At 65.9% G+C, this 20,321-nt stretch overlaps 4 protein-coding genes across 6 annotated transcripts; 1 reads left to right on the top strand and 3 right to left on the bottom strand.

Moving 5' to 3' along the window:
- The first annotated feature begins 108 nt into the window (after positions 1–108).
- EIF3G (eukaryotic translation initiation factor 3 subunit G) lies at positions 109–4,093 on the top strand. 2 transcript variants are annotated; one of them, XM_063318926.1, is made up of 11 exons: positions 109–214; positions 877–926; positions 1,368–1,460; positions 1,553–1,641; positions 1,895–1,954; positions 2,195–2,299; positions 2,409–2,598; positions 3,237–3,344; positions 3,499–3,635; positions 3,730–3,836; positions 3,998–4,093. In XM_063318926.1, exons 1-11 carry the CDS (start codon positions 195–197, stop codon positions 4,011–4,013), a joined length of 975 nt encoding a protein of 324 aa, XP_063174996.1. In that variant the 5' UTR covers positions 109–194; the 3' UTR covers positions 4,014–4,093. The 2 variants fall into 2 exon arrangements, with proteins under 2 accessions (XP_063174996.1, XP_063174995.1); XM_063318925.1 differs by having other exon boundaries at positions 2,195–2,308.
- Positions 4,094–4,226: 133 nt separating this feature from the next.
- P2RY11 (purinergic receptor P2Y11) lies at positions 4,227–6,279 on the bottom strand. Its single transcript, XM_063318921.1, is given in 4 exon segments — positions 4,227–5,442; positions 5,444–5,506; positions 5,508–5,566; positions 5,744–6,279. Coding segments are annotated over 4 exon segments (1,371 nt in total). The 5' UTR covers positions 6,003–6,279; the 3' UTR covers positions 4,227–4,452.
- A 518-nt stretch (positions 6,280–6,797) lies between these two features.
- On the bottom strand, positions 6,798–12,971 carry PPAN (peter pan homolog). Its single transcript, XM_063318916.1, has 12 exons — positions 12,898–12,971; positions 11,733–11,903; positions 11,493–11,594; positions 11,133–11,183; positions 10,866–11,036; positions 8,483–8,559; positions 8,281–8,388; positions 8,075–8,198; positions 7,901–7,979; positions 7,682–7,811; positions 7,451–7,608; positions 6,798–7,257 (listed from the first exon to the last, which is right to left on the bottom strand). Exons 1-12 carry the CDS (start codon positions 12,913–12,915, stop codon positions 6,902–6,904), a joined length of 1,545 nt encoding a protein of 514 aa, XP_063174986.1. The 5' UTR covers positions 12,916–12,971; the 3' UTR covers positions 6,798–6,901.
- Positions 12,972–14,641: 1,670 nt separating this feature from the next.
- Positions 14,642–18,047, bottom strand: RDH8 (retinol dehydrogenase 8). Of its 2 annotated transcripts, none has more exons than XM_063318933.1 (6): positions 17,720–18,047; positions 15,942–16,103; positions 15,653–15,832; positions 15,468–15,561; positions 15,196–15,379; positions 14,642–15,082 (listed from the first exon to the last, which is right to left on the bottom strand). In XM_063318933.1, the coding sequence occupies exons 1-6, from the start codon at positions 17,823–17,825 to the stop codon at positions 14,858–14,860; spliced, it is 951 nt and encodes a 316-aa protein (XP_063175003.1). In that variant the 5' UTR covers positions 17,826–18,047; the 3' UTR covers positions 14,642–14,857. The 2 variants fall into 2 exon arrangements, with proteins under 2 accessions (XP_063175003.1, XP_063175004.1); XM_063318934.1 differs by having other exon boundaries at positions 15,942–16,187; positions 17,720–17,845.
- Positions 18,048–20,321: the final 2,274 nt, after the last annotated feature.

Below are 20,321 nucleotides of genomic sequence, written 5' to 3'. Positions count from 1 at the left end.
TCCTTGCTCCCGGCCTAGCGCAGGCCTCGGCTCCGCGGGCCCCACTGAGACGTTGCTTAGCAACTGTCTCCCGGCATGCAACGCGGTTCGTCCTGCCCCGCCCCTTCCGTCTCTGCGACGCCGGAAGTGGCGCAGCGCCCCCGGAAGTGCGGCGCCTCCTTCCGGTGGCCGTGCGTGAGGGCGGTGGGAGCGCGATGCCGACGGGCGACTACGAGTGAGGAGACGGGGACGAACCCGGGCGGGGGGGACCGGGCGTTGGGCCTGGGCTTGGCCCAGCGCCGCGGGGGAGAACGACCTTGGGGGGAGCGGGGCTGGGGCCTGGCGGTAGCCGGCGGGCCCCGGGTGTGGGGCCTGGCCGGCCCCGGGTGTGGGGCCTGGCCGGCCCGGGGGGCGCTTCGGGGCTGTGATGGGTGAGGGGAAGGGGGCAGTGGCGGTGCTGGGGGCCGAGTGCAGAGGGAGCGGCGAGGGGGAGCGTAGGGGTGGCCGGGACCCGGGTCTGAGGGGACAGCAGGGCGGCCGGGGCCTGGAGCCCGGCGCTGAGGGGACAGCAGGGTGGCCGGGGCCTGGCGCTGAGGGGACAGTGGGGTGGGCGCAGCCCGGGTCTGAGGGGACAGCAGGGCGGCCGGGGCCTGGAGCCCAGGGCTGAGGGGACAGCGGGGTGGCCGCAGCCCGGGGCTGAGGGGATAGCGCAGCTGGGTGGCTGGAGCCTGGCGCTGAGGGGACAGCGGGATGGCCAGAGCCTGGGGCTGAGGGGACAGTGGGGCAGGTGGAGCCCTGGGATGAGTGGACAGTGGGGTGGCCGGAGCCTAGGGCTGAGGGGACAGTGGTGTGGCTGGCAGGGGACAGCGGATTTAAGGCTCTGCTCTCTCTCCGCAGCTCAAAGCCCAGCTGGGCCGACCAGGTGGAAGAGGAGGGTGGAGAGGATGGTGAGTGACTCCTGCTGCAGGCCAGTTCCCTCCCCCTTTTTCCTCTGTCGCTCCTCCTGCTGGTAACCGCAGAATTTTTCTGGAGAAAAAGAGCAGCTGCTTTTCTAAAATCAGCCCAGAGACGTGCCTGCTCTTTGTCCAGGGCTCAGAACAGGTTCCCAGGCTCTTCTCCGAGGCCGATCCTTGCGAGCAGAGCGTTCCTGACCTGGAACGGGGAGCAGGATCCTTCTCACTGTCCTTATTCCATCCATTTTAGGGGCTGAGGAAGCCCAGGGGGTTGGAGCAGCTGAGATTTCTTGGCTCTTTGGCTTTTTCCAAGGGGGAGAAAAGCAGGGCACCTCCTCCCTGCGGGGAGAGGCTGTGTGGGGGCGTGGGGCTCCTTCCCCCTCAGCCGGGCTGTCCCCAAGCGAGGGGGTGTCTGTCCCCCTTCTCTCCCCGCAGACAAATGCATCACCAGCGAGCTGCTGAAGGACATCCCCCTGCCAGGGGTGCTGGGGGGCACCTTGAGCGCTGAGGCCGAGCTTCTGAAAGGAGGTGAGAGCTGGGTGAGAGGCCAGGGGGGAAGCTGTTTTTTCCTGCCGCCTCCCCCGAGTCGGACACTGTCCCACTGTCCCCCCTCCCTGCAGGCCCGCTCCCCTCCCCAAAGGAACTTATCAATGGGAACATCAAAACCATCACGGAGTATCGCGAGGAGGAGGATGGGCGCAAAGTGAAGGTGAGTAATGTGTCCTGAGCTGCCATTTTGGCTTCTTCCTCCTGCCGAGCCCCCACTTTTTCCCTCCCAGAGCCCTCGGCTCTGCCCTGGCGCAGGGTCGGGCAGCACCAGGCAGCCACGGGCAGCAGGGACGTCCCATCAGAGCCCCATTTTGACTCTGCTGCTTTGGGCAGCCCCAAACTTGGACGTGTTGGGTGGAGGTACGTCTGCCATCCTTCGTCCTGCATTGATCATTTCTTTTGCCCTTTTACAGATCATCCGCACTTTCCGCATCGAAACCAGGAAGGCCTCCAAGGCAGTGGCCCGTCGGAAGGTGAGCGTCTCCTGCGGGAATGGAGAGGGAGGGAGGGAGGGAAGGAAATCTGCACTCCAGCAGGAACCGCTTCATCTCCCAGCCCTTTGCTTCTGTCCGTTCCTTCTCAATCTCCCAGCGACCCCTCGGTTGCTGCTTTTTCTTTTTCCCTTCCTGCTGGTTGCTTCTGTTCTGTATCCAGTAATTTCTTGGGGATGTGCCATGCGAGTGGCTCCTCATTGCTCCCCATTTTCTCCCCAGAACTGGAAGAAATTTGGCAACTCGGAGTTTGATGCCCCCGGACCGAACGTGGCCACCACCACCGTGAGTGACGATGTCTTCATGACCTTCATCACCAGCAAGGAGGTGGGTCAGGTGCGCTGGAAACTTTTAGACGAGGGGGGAGCCCCCCAGTGACGCCGTGCCCGAGCGAGTAGTGGATCCCACGGGACTCAGGAGTCTCCCTGTCCCCCAGGATCTGAACTGCCAGGAGGAGGAGGATCCCATGAACAAGCTGAAGGGGCAGAAGATTGTCTCATGCCGTATCTGCAAGGGCGACCACTGGACCACCCGCTGTCCCTACAAGGACACCCTGGGGCCGATGCAGAAGGAGTTGGCCGAGCAGTTGGGGCTGTCCACAGGCGAGAAGGAGAAGCTGCCCGGAGGTACGGCACCCCTTTATCCTGAGAGGTTGAGGGAAGTCATCCTCCCCCTCTACTCTGCCCTGGTGGAGTACTGGGTCCAGTTCTGGGCTCCCCGGTTCAGGAAAGACACGGAACTACTGTAGAGAGTCCAGTGGAGGCTACGAGGATGATGAGGGGATGAAGCATCTCTCTGCTGAGGAAAGGCTGAGGGACCTGGGGCTGTTTAGGCTGGAGAAGAGAAGCCCGGGAGGGGATCTCATCAATGCTGAGCGGTATCTATAGGGCAGGTGGCAAGAAGCATGGAGCCAGGCTCTTTCCAGTGGTGCCCAGTGACAGGATAAGGAGTAACGGGCACAAACTGGAATATGGGAAATAAGGAAAATTTTACTTTGAGGGTGCCAGAGCCCTGGGACAGGCTGCCCAGGGGGGTCTCCTCCTCCGGAGATATTCCAAACCTGCCTGGATGCGTTCCTGTGTACCCTGCTGTGGGTCACCCTGCTGTGGCAGGGGATTGGACAAGATGATTTCCAAAGCTCCCTTCCAACCCTGACGAGTCTGTGACTCTGTGTGAGATGGGGGGACAAGGAGGGGGGGTGGGGGGTGTCACTGTCTGGCTGTGGGCAGCCTCACCCCCTGCCTGTCGCCTTTCCCGCCCTCAGAGCCGGAGCCGGTGCAGGCTCAGCAGAGCAAGACGGGCAAGTACGTCCCCCCCAGCCTGAGAGACGGAGCCAGCCGCCGCGGGGAGTCCATGCAGCCCAACCGCAGGGGTAAGGCGGGCGTCTCCTCGGGGTGGGGACACCCTCCCCGCTCCCCTCTGCGTGACGCCGGGCCTCCGCGGTGCCGTGTACGGCACACGCCGGCTCTCCCTGCAGTCCCACCAGTGGCCCTGACCCTCCTTGTCCTTCCCCTCACCCCCGCCAGCTGATGACAATGCCACCATCCGTGTCACCAACCTGTCCGAGGACACGCGTGAGACTGATCTCCAGGAGCTGTTCCGGCCCTTCGGCTCCATCTCTAGGATCTATTTAGCCAAGGACAAGACCACTGGGCAGTCCAAGGTGGGCACGGAGGGATTTTCCCCTTTAGTGGGGCTGAGGAGGAGTCCCCTCGCCCCCGGCTTCCTCTCACCCTCTCGCTTTCCTCCCACCTCAGGGTTTCGCCTTCATCAGCTTCCACCGCCGGGAGGACGCGGCCCGGGCTATTGCCGGCGTCTCCGGATTTGGCTATGACCACCTGATCCTTAACGTGGAATGGGCCAAGTAAGTGCCGGCAGGGGGTGGCTTGGAGGACTGGGGGGGGTGACACACGCTCTGTCCCTCTGACCGGGTGCCGCACACCGTCTCCCCCCTCCTCACCGTCCTCTCCTCTCTCCTCGCCACGCTCTCCCTTCTCCTTACCGCCCTCTTTTCCTTCTCCACAGACCCTCCACCAACTGAATCCGGTGCTGCCGGCGCCGCGCTGGCTCCCAGCGAGAGCGATCGGCGCTTCTAAATAAAGACGAGCGCTCTGGTATGCACCAAGGTGTCGATGTGAGCTGAGGGGAGGGTTCAGCAGCCCCCCATCCTTGTCCCCACGCTGAGGCTGTCCCCGACTCACCCCAACTCCAGGCACGCGGTGGGGCTGGCAGCGCCCGAGCCAGCGACACAGGGAAGGGCACGGTGCCGCCGTTCCTTGTTTTTTAGTCTCAGCCCCAGCTTTTCAGCGAGGAAAAAGGGGGATCTCTGCCAAAAAAGGGTGACACGCGAGGCTGTGCTTGTGGTTTCGGTTTTAATCTCGCTTCTCCCATGTTACTGCTGCCCTTTGCAGGAGGGAAACATGTGCCCAAGGGCTACGCTGGGCCCTGTACTGGCTGCATTGGGCCACCCCGGGGGGCTCCTAGGTTGCCGGCCGCAGCTCCACGTGCTCAGCTGGCTCTTTGGCGGCAGAGCCGGTGCTGCAGCCGGCACCGCAGCAGCTCTGCATGCTGTCGGCCAGGGCGGCGTAGAGCAGCGGGTGCAGGCAGACGTTGAGGTTAACGAGGATCTTGCAGACCTGCGCGGTGGTGTGGATGGTTCTGGAAAAGGTGCAGTCCTCCGTGCCCCGGGGCAGCAGGCGCTGCCGCAAATTGAGGTTACGGAAAATATGGTAGGGCAAGTAGGAAAAGGCATAAAGAGCCACTCCCACCCCCACCAGTATTCCCACCTTGCGTTTTTCTGGCTGGCTGAGGTGAGGATTACGGAAAACGGTGCGGATAATGGCGGCGTAGCAGGAGGTGGTGAGCAGGAAGGGCAGCCCGCAGCCCAGGGCGGCCAGCACCAGGCTGTAGGGATAAAACTCCCGCAGCCGCCGCGGGACCGCACTCCCCAAACACTCGGTTGCACCCTCCACTTCTTGCAGCTCCGCAAAAAAAAGGGTGGGTGCCGAAAACACCCCAGCCAGCACCCAAATAACCGCGCTCAGCACCTTGGCGTGGTGTGGCCGCAACCTCCCGTGGACCCGCAGCGGGTGAACGATGCCGAGGTAGCGGTTGAGGCTGATGCAGGTGACGAAGAAGATGCCGCCGTAGAGGTTGCAGTTGAAAAGGAAACGTTCCAGCTTGCACAGCACCAGTCCGTAGCGCCAGTGCTTGGGCGGGTAGTAATACGCCACCAGAAAGGGCAGGGAGAGGGAGTAGAGCATCCCGCTGACGGCCAGGTGGAAGGAATAGACGATGCCGCTGTGCCAGGAGCGCTCATGGGCGAGGAAACGGTAGACGGCGACGCCGTTACCCACCAGCGCCGCTGGGAATTGCACCGCCAGCACCGGCCACAGCGACTCCTGGAAGCCGCTGAAGTTCTTGCAGTGACTGAAGTTGGTGGCCATCTCGGGGGGGGGGGGTGGGGGGGTGTCCTCCCGGTGTCCCCCCCGGCCCCGCTTCTCTTTTTGGTGGCTGCAGGCAGGGGTGCAGTTTTCGGTTGCGGGGAGCGAAGAGGCAGAGCGCGGCCACGAGGCACGGCTTGCAGGCAAATGGCTGCGCCAGGAAGTGGTGAGGGTTAATGAGTGCCGTCCGCCTCGCGCCGGCACCGAGGAGGTGTTGCAGTCCCACGTTGGGGACAGAATGTGTCCCCTCCTCTGTCCCACCCCCGGCCCTTGCCTGGCTCCCAGGGTGCAGGCAGGGGCCCGTGCTGCCTGCAGCCGCCCCACTCACCCCGTCCTTCTTGGGGTCCGTGCTCGCCGCCGTCCTCTCCTGTCCCTCCCACCTCGGTGGCGATCACAGGGTCACATCCTGCCCCGTTTTCGGGACAGCGTGGGCAGAATGCTGTCAGGGGCGTGCTGTAAGCAGGGAAGGGTAGTTCCTCTTCTGAAGGGCAGCAGCCAGACAGAGCCTGGCATCTGCCTTCTGCGCTGGGCACCGAGGCAGAAGGAGCCGGGGCTGCCCGCTCTGCCCGACCGCATTGGGGCAGCATGGCAAGGGCCACCCTGGGTGGGAGACCCCACTTTTTATCATAGAAGGATTTGGGTTGGAAGGGACCTTAAAGGCCACCCAGTGCCATCCCCTGCCATGAGTGGGGACATCTTCAACCAGCCCAGGTTGCCCAAAGCCCCGTCCAACCTGGCCTTGAACCCCTCCAGGGATGGGGTGGCCACAGCTTCTCTGGGCAACCTGGGCCAGGGGCTCACCGCCCTCATAGTGAAAAATTTCTACATCTGGTCTAAATCTCCCCTTTTTCAGCTTAAACCCATCCCCCCTCATCCCACAGCTCCCCTCCCTGATCCAGAGTCCCTTCCCGGCTTTCCCGGAGCCCCTTTAGGGACTGGAAGGGGCTCCAAGGTCTCCCCAGAGCCTTCTCTTCTCCAGGCTGAACCCCCCCAGCTCAGCCCGGCCCCACAGCAGAGGGGCTCCAGCCCTCCCAGCATCTCCGGGGCCTCCTCCGGCCCCGCTCCCACAGCTCCGCGTCCTTCCCATGGCCCCAGAGCTGGAGGCAGTGCCGCAGGGGGGTCTCCCCAGAGCGGAGCAGAGGGGCAGAATCCCCCCCCTCGCCCTGCTGGGGATGCAGCCCAGGTTGCCGGTGGCTTTCTGGGCTACCAGCACACGTTGCCGGCTCCCGTTGAGTTTTTCCCCCACCAACACCCCCAAGTGCTTCTCCTCAGTGCTGCTCTCCAGCCCTTCATCCCCACAGCCCCTGTTGATACCGGGGCTTGCCCCAATCCAGGGGCAGGACCCCGCATTTGGTCCCCCCAAACCCAGCGCAGCCACGGGCGGTGGTTCCAAGCAGTGTATTACACAGGAACGGGGCAGGGGGCGGAGGGGGGGCCATTTCCTCTTCCCCCCCACAGTCTTGGCGCGTGGCTGGCAGCTGGTGCCTCAGCGTTTTCCCTTCTTGGCACGTCCGGGCCGCCGGAAAATCATCTTCCCCTTTGTCAGCAGCTTCCCTCCTTGCCCCTTCGGCCTAGAGGGGGCACGACCGGAGCTGGGATGGGCCCCTTGCCGGCCTGGGTGCTCAGTTCCTCGGTGTAGCTTTCGGCCGCCCGCCCCGTGCTTGGCCTTGCCGCGGTGCCGCGAATCCCGCGGTGCCGCTTCTCCCTTCCGCTGCTTCCCCGGTGCTGTGGGGCGAGGGTTGGGGGCGGCGGGATGCTCTGCTTGGCTTTGCCGTCGTCGCTTCCGTAGCGGGGCAGGGCCCGAGGAGCTTCGCTTCCTCTTGGTGCGGTCGGGGAACAGATCTTGGGGGGAGATAGACACAAAAAAAGGGCTGTTGAGCGAAAAAGGGGGGACGGGGGGACGCCGTTGCGGCTGACGGATGTGTCAGTGCGTTTACTTTGAACCGAGATCATGGAGAACTCAAGGTTTTTTGCATCATCAGCCACTATCAGCAGGAGGAGGGGACAGCGGGGGCTCGGTCCCCTCCAGACTCACCTTTGTCCGGCTCCTCGCCCACCTCCTGCCGGTAATACTCGGCATCGCTCTCCTCCGACTGGTCGCCCGCATCCTGCTGCTCCGGCGCCCCGGGATCCTCGGCGTCACTGTCACCGTCCTGCTGCCGTTTCCTCCGAATCCCCACCAGGCTCTTCTCCCTGCGGTGCCACCATCGTGTCACCCTCTGCCGGATCGGTGCCGGATTCTGCCACTGCTGGCCCCTGCCCTCACCTGTGAGCCTCCCGCTGCCGCCGCTTGCGTTCCACATCCGCCTCCTGCTTCTGCCGCCGCTCCGCCTTCAGCTGCAGCTTCGCCTCCTTCCGCGCCAGGATCTCCTTCACCTCCGCCTCCGTTTTGTGGACTTAAAACACACGGGGAAAGGGGTGAGATGCCGCGGTTGGAGCCCCCGCGTCGGCACCTTTACCGGAGACGGTGTTTTGCGGCACTTACTGAAGCCGTGGTAGAGGACGTTGCCCTGCGCCAGGCCCTCCTCCACCTTGATGAGCTGCAGAGTCATGCGGGGGCCGATCTGCAGGAATGGGGGGTGGGGGTGCGGAGAGCCCAGGTCAGGCTCGATGGCATCCCCGGGGCGATGGCAACCGCGGCGTCACCGCTGGCACCCACCTCGGTGAGGCGCACGGCGCTCTGCTGCGCTTTCATGTTGCCTCGGCCGGCGTACGCCTGCGGCAGCTCTAGGACGTTGTGGGTCCCGTCTTGCTCGGCCTCGCTCTCCGACAGGTTTATGTCCCTGCCAAGGGACAGGAACGCGTTTGGGGACAGGCCGGAAGGCACCTGTGGGACCCTTGTCCCCCTTGATGCCCCCCACACACTTCACCAGTAGCTCGCTGATGTCTTCCAGGCGGCTCATGTTGGGGAACTTCTCCTGCAGCAGCTTCTTCACGGCTTTGTTCATGCCCACAGGCACGACCTTCAGGCTGCTGTGAGGAGGAGGAGGAAGAGGTCAGTGCTGGGACACAGGGCGCAGGGTGTTCCCCCCCCCCCCCGCCCCAGAATCAGGGGCACGACACTCACTAATGCCTGAAATCGAGGAGCTGCGTCTCTGCGTCGTAGCTGATGAGCAAACACCTCTTGATGTTGTTGAGGTTGACCTGTGGAAGAAGGAAGAGGAGTGGGGTGGGAATAGGAGAGGGAAGGGAAGGGGAGAGGAGAAGGGGAGAAGGGAAGAGGGAAGGGAAGGAGAGGGAAGAGGAGAGGGAAGAGGGGAGAAGGGGAGGAGGGAAGGGAAGGAGAGGGGAGAAGAGAGAGGAGAAGGGAGAGGAGAGGGAAGAGGGGAGAAGGGGAGGAGGGAAGGGAAGGAGAGGGAAGAGGAGAGGGAAGGGAAGGGAAGAGGAGATGGAAGGGAAGAGAAGAGGAGAGGGAAAAGATTAGATTTCAGTCGGAAGGGCCCTACAACGATCACCTAGTCCGACTGTCTGACCAATTCAGGGCTGACCGAAAGTTAAAGCGTGTTTTTAAGGGCATTATCCAAACGCTTCTCAAACCCTGCCAGGCCTGGGGCATCGACCACCTCTCCAGGAAGCCTCTTCCAACCTCTCAGTAAAGAAACGCTTCCTAAAATCCAGTCTGAACCTCCCCAGGTGCAGCTTTGAACCATTCCCATGTGTCCAGCACCCCCAGATCCCTTCCTGCAGGGCTCCTTCTCCAGCCGCTTCTCTCCCAGTTCATCCCCGTGCCCAGCATTACTCCGTCCGTCCTGCGCAGAATCCGGCATTTGGACTTGTTAAATTAAACTTCGTCCCGTTAATCATAGCCCAGTGCTCCGATTTATCCAGATCCTTCTGCAAAGTCACTCAAGGGAGTCGACGAGCACCTCCCACTTGGGAATTCAACGCCCGCATCCAGATCGTCGATCAATATGTTGAACCGAATTGAACCCCGAGGAGCAGGGTTTGAAAAGTCGTGGCAGTCCGGTGAAGTTCCCGATGATTGGAAAAGGGGAAACATGACCCCTGTTTTTCAAAACTGGGAAAAAAGGATGACCCAGGGAACTACAGGCCGGTCAGTCTCACCTCCGTGCCCGGCAAGATCATGGAGCAGATCCTCCTGGAAACTCATGCTAAGGCACGTGGAAAATAAGGAGGTGACTGGTGACAGCCAACACGGCTTCCCCAAAGGCAAATCGCGCCTGACAAATTTGGTGGCCTTCTGCGATGTTGCCACAGCGTTGGTAGATAAGGGGAGAGCAACCGACGTCATCCACCTGGACTGACGCAAAGCGTTTTGACGCTGTCCCGCACGACATCCTGGTCTCTAAATTGGAAAAGCGTGGATTTGGTAAGGATGAGGAACTGGCTGGCTGGCCGCACTCAAAAGGCTTGCGGTCAACGGCTCGATGTCCACCTGGAAACCAGCGAGGAGCGGCGTTCCTCGGGGCTCAGTGCTGGGATCGGTGCCGTTTAACATCTTTGTCGGAGACACGGACAGTGGGATTGAGGGCACCCCCTCACCAACTTTGCCGACGACACCAAGCTGCGCGGCGCCATCGACACGCTGGAGGGAAGGGATGCCATCCAGAGGGACCTGGACAGGCTGGAGAGGCGGGACCCCGCCAACCTCCTGAAGTTCAATGAGGCCAAGGGCAAGGTCCTGCACCTGGCTGATGGCAATCCCAGGCAGAAATCCAGGTTGGGCGGAGAATGGCTGGAGAGCAGCCCTGAGGAGAAGGACGTGGGGGTGCTGGTGGGGGAGAAGCTCAACAGGAGCCGGCAACGTGCGCTGGCAGCCCAGAAAGCCACCGGCAACCTGGGCTGCATCAAAAGAAGCGTGGCCAGCAGGGCGAGGGAGGTGATTCTACCCCTCTGGTGATACCCCACTAGGAGTACTGCATCCAGCTCTGGAGTCCTCAGCACAAGAAGGACACGGAGCCATGGGAGCGGGGCCGGAGGAGGCCCCGGAGATGATCCGAGGGCTGGAGCCCCTCTGCTGTGGGGCCGGGCTGAGCTGGGGGGGTTCAGCCTGGAGAAGAGAAGGCTCCGGGGAGACCTTGGAGCCCCTTCCAGTCCCTAAAGGGGCTCCGGGAAAGCCGGGAAGGGACTCTGGATCAGGGAGGGGAGCTGTGGGACGAGGGGGAATGGGTTTAAACTGAAAAAGGGGAGATTTTGGTTAGATATTAGAAGAAATTCTTGGCTGTGAGGGGGGTGAGCCCCTGGCCCAGGTTGCCCAGAGAAGCTGTGGCCGCCCCATCCCTGGAGGGGTTCAAGGCCAGGTTGGCCGGGGCTTGGAGCAACCTGGGCTGGTGGGAGGTGGCCCTGCCCCGGGCAGGGGGTGGCACTGGGGGGGCTTTAAGGTCCCTTCCAACCCGAACCATTCTGTGAGCACAGGAGGTGGGTGCTGAGCCTCCCCCCGGCAGCGTGGGGACATCCCCATCCCCCCCCCCCCCCCCAACCTCACCTACCCTGTGGACGTTGATGGAAGGGAACATGTTTTGGAACATGCTGGCCATCAGCTTGACCTGGATCTGCTGGAGACCGAAATTGCTGAGGACCAGCAGCGGGTGGTGGGTAAACTGCTGCTCGTGCATGCGGTGCCGCTTGAGGGACGACACCACGTCCTTGATCAGCGAGTACTAGAGAGGGGGGGGGACACACGCAGGAGGATGAGGAGGGGCCGAGACGCTGCCCTTCACGCCGGTGGGGAAGGGGGGGCTCTTTCCATCACCCACCTGCGTCACCTTGAACGTCAGCGTCGGGCCACCGGGCAGCCGGAAAAGCTTCTGGGGAGGGGGAGAGAAACGGTGCTCAATGCCGGGGGAAGCCACCGGTGCCGGGACGGACCCCCCCGGCCCCGGCCCCCGGCGCAGACGCATCAGTGCGTTTACTTTGGATAGAATCACAGCGCGAACTCAGCGGGATTTTGTCATCCTCTGCGTCTGCAAACGGGGTGGAAACCCTCCCCCAAAAAAGGTGCCGGCGCCCCATAGGGGAGCACAGTCGCTGCGGAGGGGGACCCCCAAACCCCAGGAGCCTGGGGGTGGTGGGGGGGGCAGACCCGGAGGACGTGTGGGGGGGTTTGTGCTACTCACAAAATTGATGCTGGAGGATGATTTGCTGAAGACCAAGAAATGCGTCACCCCCAGGGGCCCGGCCACGGCGACAAAATCCTTCAGGGAGTTGTTTTTCCGCACCTGCAGCACAAAAATGGCCAAGCCCTTGAGACCCCCATGTTCCAAACCACCTCCCGGCTGCGAGGGCTCCGCGTCAGCCTGGGGAGGGGGCAGGATTTCCCGCCCCCCGCGAGGCAGAGGATCGTCCCCCGAGCTCACCTTGAGGGCTCTGGCGGTGTAGGGCTCCATCACCTTCCTGACGTCGGCGATCAGCTGCCGCACATTCTTGCCGACGCGGCCGCGGTTGAAGACGAAGGAGTGGGGGACGGCGCTGTATTCCTGCTGGGCCTGGTGCAGCGCCGCCGCCCGCTCCGTCTTCTGGTTCTTGCTCTACCGGGGGGGGTGGTGGTGGTGGGGAAACACACCGTCAGGGCCGGGGACCGGGTGGTCCTCGGTGGGGAGGAGGGGGAGCAACCCCCTCCTCATCCTCTCCTGCCCCTCAGGAGGGCCCGATCCCCGGTACAGCCGGGCCCCTCGTCCCTTCTTTTTACCCCGGGAAAGGCCCTAGACCCCAAGCCCTGGTACAGCCGGGCCCCCCATCCCCTCTTTTCCCCCCTGGGAGGGTCTGATCCCCCAATCCCTGGGACAACCGAGCCCTCCATCCCTTCCTGCCCCCTGGGAGGGCCCGATCCCCGGGACAACCGGGCTCCTTGTCCCTTCCTTTCACCCCCGGGAAGGCCCTAGACCCCAATGCCCGGTACAGCCGGGCCCCCTGTCCCCTCTTTTCCCCCCTGGGAGGGCCCGATCCTCGGTACAGCCAGGTCTCCCGTTCCCTCCAGCCCCCCGGGAGGGCCCACGCCCCCGATCTCCGGTACAGCCGGGCTCCCCCCGTCCCTTCCTGCCCCTCAGAAGGGCCCCATCCCCTCGATCCTCGGTACAGCCTGACCCCTCCAGCCCCCCGGGAGGGTCCGATCCCCGGTACAGCCAGGTCCCCCGTCCCCTTCTGCCCCCGGGAGGGCCCACGCACCCGATCCCCGGTACAGCCGCCCCCCCTCCATCCCCTCCAGACCCCCGGGAGGGCCCGATCCCCCGTACAGCCGGGGCCCCCCGTCCCCTCCAGCCCCCCGGGAGGGCCCACGCCCCCCATCTCCGGTACAGTTGGGCGCCTCCCATCCCTTCCTGCCCCTCAAGAGGGCCCCATCCCCCCGATCCTCGGTACAGCCGGGCCCCCTGCCCCTCCAGAGCGACGGTAGGGCCCGATCCCCGGGATGTCTAGGCCCGCCGCGACCCCCGCTCGCCTCCCCCAGTGTCCTCGACCCCCCGCGGCGAGGAGGCCCGTTTCGCTCCCGCCGTGTCCTAGCTCGCCCCCCGCCCGGCCCCGTACTTTGCTCGGCCGCCCCATCTTGCCGCCGCCGCCGCCGCCGCCACCACCATGCGGCCACGGCCACTTCCGGCGCTCACCCGCCCTTCCCCTCCGGCTACTTCCGGAGCGCCACTTCCGGCCGGTCCCTGCCAGCTGCGCCCCGCGTTCCGCCCGCCGTTGCCATGGTTCCGCGGCCTCTTCCCACCCACCCGGTCCCGCCAACCCCCCCCCGGCCCGGCCCCGCAGCACCGCGGGGACCCCCCCGGCCCGGCCCGGCCCGACCGTCCCTGCTCCCGCCATAGCAGGGAGGGCGAGGCCTGAGGGGCCGGGTCCGCCTCACCCATCCCACCCCATCCCATCCCACCCCATCCCGGCCCGGCGAACCCCCGGCCCCGCTGTCCCGTCTCGCCGGCGGCGCGAAGGTCAGTGCGAGGGGGCGGCTGTGGGGGGCGAAGTCACAGACTTTACTGCAGACCCCCAGAACCCCCCGCCCCGCGGCTCATCAACACCCCCAGAGCCACCCTCCGGGCTCCCCAGGTCGCCCAGAGCCCCCAGAGCCACTGTCTGTGCTCCCCAGGTCCCTCAGAGACCCCCTAGAGCCCCCAGAGCCCCTGTCTGTGCTCCCCAGGTCCCTCAGAGACCCCCCGTGAGACCCCAGAGCCACGGTCTGTGCTCCCCAGGTCCCTCAGAGACCCCCTAGAGCCCCCAGAGCCACTGTCTGTGCTCCCCAGGTCCCTCAGAGACCCCCCGTGAGACTCCAGAGCCACGGTCTGTGCTCCCCAGGTCCATCAGAGACCCCCCCTGAGCCCCCAGAGCCCCTGTCTGTGCTCCCCAGGTCCCTCAGAGACCCCCCGTGAGACCCCAGAGCCACTGTCTCTGCTCCCCAGGTCCCTCAGAGACCCCCTAGAGCCCCCAGAGCCACGGTCTGTGCTCCCCAGGTCCCTCAGACACCCCCTAGAGCCCCCAGAGACACTGTTTGGGCTCCCCAGGTCCTTCAGAGACCCTCCAGGTCCCCCAGAGCCCCCCCCAGAGCCCCTCTCTGGGGCTCAGGGGGGTCCCTCAGAGAGGGCGTCTCTCAGAGACCCCTCAGGTCCCCCGGAGACCCCCTCCGGGCTCCTCAGGTCTCCCAGAGACCCCTCTGCGGGCTCCCCAAGTCCCCCAGAGCCCCTCCAGGTCCCCCAGAGACCCTTTCTGGGCTCTCCAGATGCCCCAGAGACCCCTTGGGTCCCCCAGAGCCCCTGTCTGGGCTCCCCAAGTCCTCCAGAGACCCTCCAGGTCCCCCAGAGCCCCCCTCTGAGCCCCCCAGGATCCTCAGAAACCCCTCAGGTCCCCAAGAGCCCACCCAGAGCCCCCCCCTGCAGGCTCCCCAGGTCCCCAGAGCCCCCCCCAGGTCCCCCAGAGCCCCTCTCTGGGCTCCCCAGGTCCCCCAGAGGTCCCCGCCAGACCCCCGCAGAGCCCCCCTCCTGGCTCCTCAGGTCCCCCAGAGACCCCTCGGGTCAACCAGAGCCCCCCTCTGGGCTCCCCAGATCCCCCAGAGACCCCCCCAGGTACCCCCAAGCACTGCTTCGGGCTCTTCAGAGCCCCCCCAGCCCCGCTCCCCAGGCTCCCCAACACCCCCAGAACGCCCCCCATGTTCCCCACCCCTCCATATTCCCCAAAGCCCCTCAGGCTCCCCAGCCCTTAAGGTTCCCCAAAGCCCCCCAAGGCTCCCCAAACCCCCTCCCCGGCTCCCCCCAAGGCTCTTCCCCCCCTCCAGGGAAGGGCTCAGCCCCACTGGGACCTCATCCTGCTGGGAGTGCCCCCCCATCTCTGCCTCTGACACCCCGGGGGACCGCGTTCAGCCGGTGCCACCCGTGCGTCCCGCCGCGGGCGATGCCGGGGCGGGGGGTGGGGGGGGCACAGAGCCGCAGCCGTAGCCCCCTTCCCCACCATCCAGGGACGGAGCCCGCCCCCTCCCCTGCAACCTTGGGGTGCCCCCGGCTCAGACCGGGGTGACCCTCCGGCGGAAGCAGCCGCAGGTGAGGCACCGCAGGGCGCCCATGCTGAGGTGGAAGAGGGTGCCGTAGTCGAAGAGCAGGCGGTAGTAGGTCCTCACGGAGAGGTCCCCCGAGGGATCCGCGTACTTGAGGGCCACCAAGGGCGTGTAGAGGCGGTTGGTTTGGGTGCGGAAAGCCGGGCGCCTGGCTCCGATCACGTTCACGATGGCCTGCGAGCGGAGACGGGGCGGAACGGGAGGCTCAGAGCCGGCGTGGGGGCCAGGAACGGTCCCCCCCCCCGCCGGCCCCCCCCAAAAAGCCAATTCCTCCCAGCCCCACACACCTCGGCCACGGCGGCGGGGCTCTGCCCCAGCGTGGTGAAGATCTCGTGGGAAGCCGGCAGGTAGACGTCCTTGAAATACCGCACAGTAGCCGGGTCGGTGCCGGGAAATTCGGAGCGTGAAACTTCCTCCATCAGCTTCAGCTCAAAATCCGTGTTCACGGGGCCCGGTTCCACCATGGAGACGCTGCGGGGCCGGGGTGGGTGCTCGGGGTGGGGGTCCAGAGCCACCCTTGGACACCCCCCGCCCCGGCCCCGCATCCCCTCCCACTCACAAGACGTTGAACTGCAGCAGCTGCACGGCCAGGCTCTCGCAAAATCCCTCCACGGCGAACTTGGAGGCGGCGTAGACGTCGTTGAAGACGATCCCTGTGGGCGAAGAGGGGCTGAGCCCCCTGGAGTCGCACAGTGGGGTCCCCCACACACACATCGGGGCGCCCCCCCCCAACCTGGGCCTCACCCTGCAGCCCCATGACGCTGCTGATGACCACGATGTGACCGCTCTGCCGTCGCTTCATGTCGGGGAGGACAGCCTTGATCATCCTCACGGCCCCGAAGAAGTTGGTCTCGAAGATGCGCTTCATCTCCTCCACGCTGATACTCTCCACGGGCCCCACGTGCCCCACGCCGGCGTTATTCACTGCGACACGACCCGGGGCGGGGGGTGCTCAGAGACCCCTCCGGCCCCTAGCGCGGCCCCTCCGGCCCCCCCCCAACCCAGCACCCCGCTCACCCAGCACCCCGCTCACCCAGCACGTCCACGCGGCCCCCGGGGATGCTCGCCATGCACTCCGCCACCGAGCTATCGCTGCAGACGTCCAGGCGTTGGATGCTCAGCGTCTTTCCCAGCGCCGCTCCCGCCGCCTCTTCCAATTTCTCCTTCTTCCGCAGGTCCCGCATGGTGGCGATGACTACGGGGAGCCCCCAGCCCCAGTCAGGGGGACCCCAGATGCCAGCCGGGGTCGAAGGGTCAAGCCGAGCCCGCGTTCCCTAAGCTGCTTGGGTAAGGCGGCCTTTAATCCCCCATCCCGGGACTAATCCCTGGCGCGGGATCGGTGGTGGGGCAGCGGAGTTTTGCGGGGGGACACACGCACGCGTGTGTGACAGTGAGTGGCTCAGGGACGGCATGCAGGGACCACAGGTGTGTGTGTGTGACAGCGGGTGGCACAGGGACGGCACACAGGAACCACACGCGTGTGTGTGTGACAGCGAGTGGCACAGGGACGGCGTGCAGGGACCACACGCGTGTGTGTGTGACAGCGAGTGGCACAGGGATGGCGCGCAGGGACCACACACATGTGTGTGTGACAGTGGGTGGCGCAGGGACAGCGGGCAGGAACCACACGCGTGTGTGTGACAGCGGGTGGCACAGGGACGGCACACAGGGACCACACGCGTGTGTGTGACAGCGGGTGGCACAGGGATGGCATGGAGGGACCACACGCGTGTGTGTGTGACAGCAGGTGGCACAGGGACGGCACACAGTGACCACACGCGTGTGTGTGTGACAGCAGGTGGCACAGGGACGGCACACAGGAACCACATGCGTGTGTGTGACAGCGGGTGGCACAGGGACTGCACACAGGGACCACACGTGTGTGTGTGACAGCGAGTGGCACAGGGACTGCACACAGGGACCACACGCGTGTGTGTGTGACAGCGAGTGGCAGAGGGATGGCGCGCAGGGACCACACGCGTGTGTGTGTGACAGCGAGTGGCGCAGGGATGGCATGGAGGGACCACACACGCGTGTGTGTGTGACAGCGAGTGGCGCAGGGACGGCACACAGGGACCACACACGCATGTGTGTGACAGCGGGTGGCGCAGGGTCGGCACACAGGGACCACACGCGTGTGTGTGTGACAGCGAGTGGCGCAGGGACGGCATGGAGGGACCACACACGTGTGTGTGTGACAGCGGGTGGCACAGGGACAGCACACAGGGACCACATGCGTGTCTGTGTGACAGCGAGTGGCACAGGGACGGCACACAGGGACCACACGCGTGTGTGTGTGACAGCGAGTGGCACAGGGATGGCGCGCAGGGACCACACACGTGTGTGTGTGACAGCGAGTGGCGCAGGGATGGCACACAGGGACCACACGCGTGTGTGTGACAGCAAGTGGCACAGGGACGGCACACAGGGACCACACGCGTGTGTGTGTGTTTCCACCCCGGTGGGAGCGTGCTGCCGGCCCCAGTTACACGCGTGTGCACCCACAGCCGTCCCTGCCATCCGTGTCCCTGGGGGGCTGCCCCACGTCCCCAGCTCCGCTCCGCCTGGCAGGGCGGGGGGTGGGGGGCACGGGGACCCCCGGGTGCGCTGAGCCGGGGCTGGGGGCGGGGGGGGGTCTGCGAGCTCGGGGCCACGGGATTTCAAGGAGAAAGAGGTTGCAGGGCTGGGGGGGAGCCCGGCGCGGTGGGACCCCAAACCCTCCCCATCCCGCAGGGCTCCCGGCCCCTCCTCGCCGGGGCAGGTGTGGGGCCTGGGCCAGGGCGGAAGGGTCCCCCCCCCCCGGCTCCTCACCCTGGTAGCGCTGCTGGGGGTCCTGCGCCAACCTGACGGCGAGGGCCAGGCCGATGCCGGAGGAGCAGCCGGTGACGAGGACGGTGCGGGGCACCAGGGTGGCCATGGCTGCCCCGGCCCCGGGTCCAAAGGCGCTTATGAGATCAGGACCCGGCGTCACGTGGGAGCAGGATTAACCTCTGCAGGGGCTGCCCTGGGGAGGGCACGGGTGGCCCCTGGGCCGTGACCCCCTCCCCTGCCACACCACGGTGACCTTGGGGATCCCCGGGCCACGACCCCCTCCCCTGCCCCACCACAGCCACCCTTGGGCATGGGGGTCCCCTGGGCCGTGGCCCCCTCCCCTGCCCCACCACAACAACCCTTGGGAACCCCCAGGCTGTGACCCACCTCCTGCCCCACCGCGGCAGCTTTGGGGACCCCTGGGCCATGGCCCCCTCCCCTGCCCCACCACAGCCACCCTTGGGCATGGGGGACCCCTGGGCCATGGCCCCCTCCCCTGCCCCACCACGGCAACCCTTGGGAACCCCCAGGCCGTGACCCACCTCCTGCCCCACCATGGCGACCCCTGGGGACCCCTGGGCCGTGGCCCCCTCCCCTGCCCCACCACAGCCACCCTTGGGCATGGGGGTCCCCTGGGCCATGGCCCCCTCCCCTGCCCCACCACGGCAGCCCTCGGGGACCCCCAGGCCGTGACCCCCTCCCCTGCCCCACCACGGCAACCCTTGGGTCCCCCAGGCCGTGACCCACCTCCTGCCCCACCATGGCGACCCCTGGGGACCCCTGGGCCGTGGCCCCCTCCCCTGCCCCACCATGGCAACCCCTGGGGACCCCCGGGCTGTGGCACCCTCCCCTGCCCCACCTCGGCGACCCTTGGGGAACCCCCCCAGGAGGGCACGTGGGATGGGGACAAGCTGGTGGCCCCATAGCCACCCTGGGCCCATTGGGGACCTGTCATGGGGGTCCCTGGGGGAGCTGGGACAGGGTGGCTGTGGGTTGGGGAGGGGGCTGCATTGCCCCCATTGCCCGGGGCGGGGGGTGTGGGGCTGGGTTTGGGGGGCCAGGGGTGTCTGCGGGGGCTCGTTACTGCAGAGACGAGGGTAAATATTTGCTGGGAACTGGAAAACCGGGGGGGGGTGTGGGGTGTGGGGGGAACGGAGCCGTGACTCAGGCGATGAGGCAATGGGGCGACTGCGGCCAGCCGGGCCCCGGGGGTCAGCCCGGCCGAGCGGCAGCTGCGCCGTGGGGTGGGGGGGGCCCCCCCCCGAGCCCCCCAGCCTTGCTGTGGGGTTGGGCGCTCCAAAAATGGCCAGCCTTGGGGTGGGGATGGCACCCAAAAGGTGCTGTCCTCGCTGTGGGGCTGGGAGTGGGGTTTGGGGCTGTGCACCCCAAAACCTGCCATCTTTTCTGTGGGGCTGGGAGTGAGGTGGGGGGCTCTGCACCCTTAAACCTCGCTGTGGGGCTAGGAGCAAGGCGGGGGGCTCTGAACCCTCACACTTGCTGTCCTTGGTGTGGGGCTGGGAGCAGGATGGGGGGCTGTGCACCCCAAAATCCAATGTCTTTGCTGTGGGTCTGGGAGCAGGTTGGGGGGCTCTGCACCCCTAAAGCTTGAGGCAGAGCTGGGAGCAGGTTGGGGGGCTGTGCACCCCTAAACCCGCCGCCTTTGCTGTGGGGCTGGGAGTGGGGCAGGGGCTGTGCACCCCTAAACCCGCCGCCTTTGCTGTGGGGCTGGGAGCAGGTTGGGGGGCTCTGCACCCCTAAACCCGCCGCCTTTGCTGTGGGGCTGGGAGTGGGGCAGGGGCTGTGCACCCCTAAACCCACCGCCTTTGCTGTGGGTCTGGGAGCAGGTTGGGGGGCTGTGCACCCCTAAACCCGCTGCCTTTGCTGTGGGGCTGGGAGTGGGGCAGGGGCTGTGCACCCCTAAACCCGCTGCCTTTGCTGTGGGTCTGGGAGCAGGTTGGGGGGCTGTGCACCCCTAAACCCGCTGCCTTTGCTGTGGGGCTGGGAGTGGGGCAGGGGCTGTGCACCCCTAAACCCGCCGCCTTTGCTGTGGGTCTGGGAGCAGGTTGGGGGGCTCTGCACCCCTAATCCCGCTGCCTTTGCTGTGGGTCTGGGAGCAGGTTGGGGGGCTCTGCACCCCTAAACCCGCTGCCTTTGCTGTGGGGCTGGGAGTGGGGCAGGGGCTGTGCACCCCTAAACCCGCCGCCTTTGCTGTGGGTCTGGGAGCAGGTTGGGGGGCTCTGCACCCCTAATCCCGCTGCCTTTGCTGTGGGTCTGGGAGCAGGTTGGGGGGCTGTGCACCCCTAAACCCGCCGCCTTTGCTGTGGGGCTGGGAGTGGGGCAGGGGCTGTGCACCCCTAAACCCGCCGCCTTTGCTGTGGGTCTGGGAGCAGGTTGGGGGGCTCTGCACCCCAAAATCCACTGTCTTTGCTGTGGGTCTGGGAGCAGGTTGGGGGGCTCTGCACCCCAAAATCCACTGTCTTTGCTGTGGGTCTGGGAGCAGGTTGGGGGGCTCTGCACCCCTAAAGCTTGAGGCAGAGCTGGGAGCAGGTTGGGGGGCTGTGCACCCCTAAACCCGCTGCCTTTGCTGTGGGTCTGGGAGCAG

Source organism: Chroicocephalus ridibundus, chromosome 29 (assembly GCF_963924245.1).
Source record: "Chroicocephalus ridibundus chromosome 29, bChrRid1.1, whole genome shotgun sequence".
NCBI classification, from domain to species: domain Eukaryota; kingdom Metazoa; phylum Chordata; class Aves; order Charadriiformes; family Laridae; genus Chroicocephalus; species Chroicocephalus ridibundus.
This window is presented reverse-complemented; position numbering and strand designations above follow the sequence as displayed.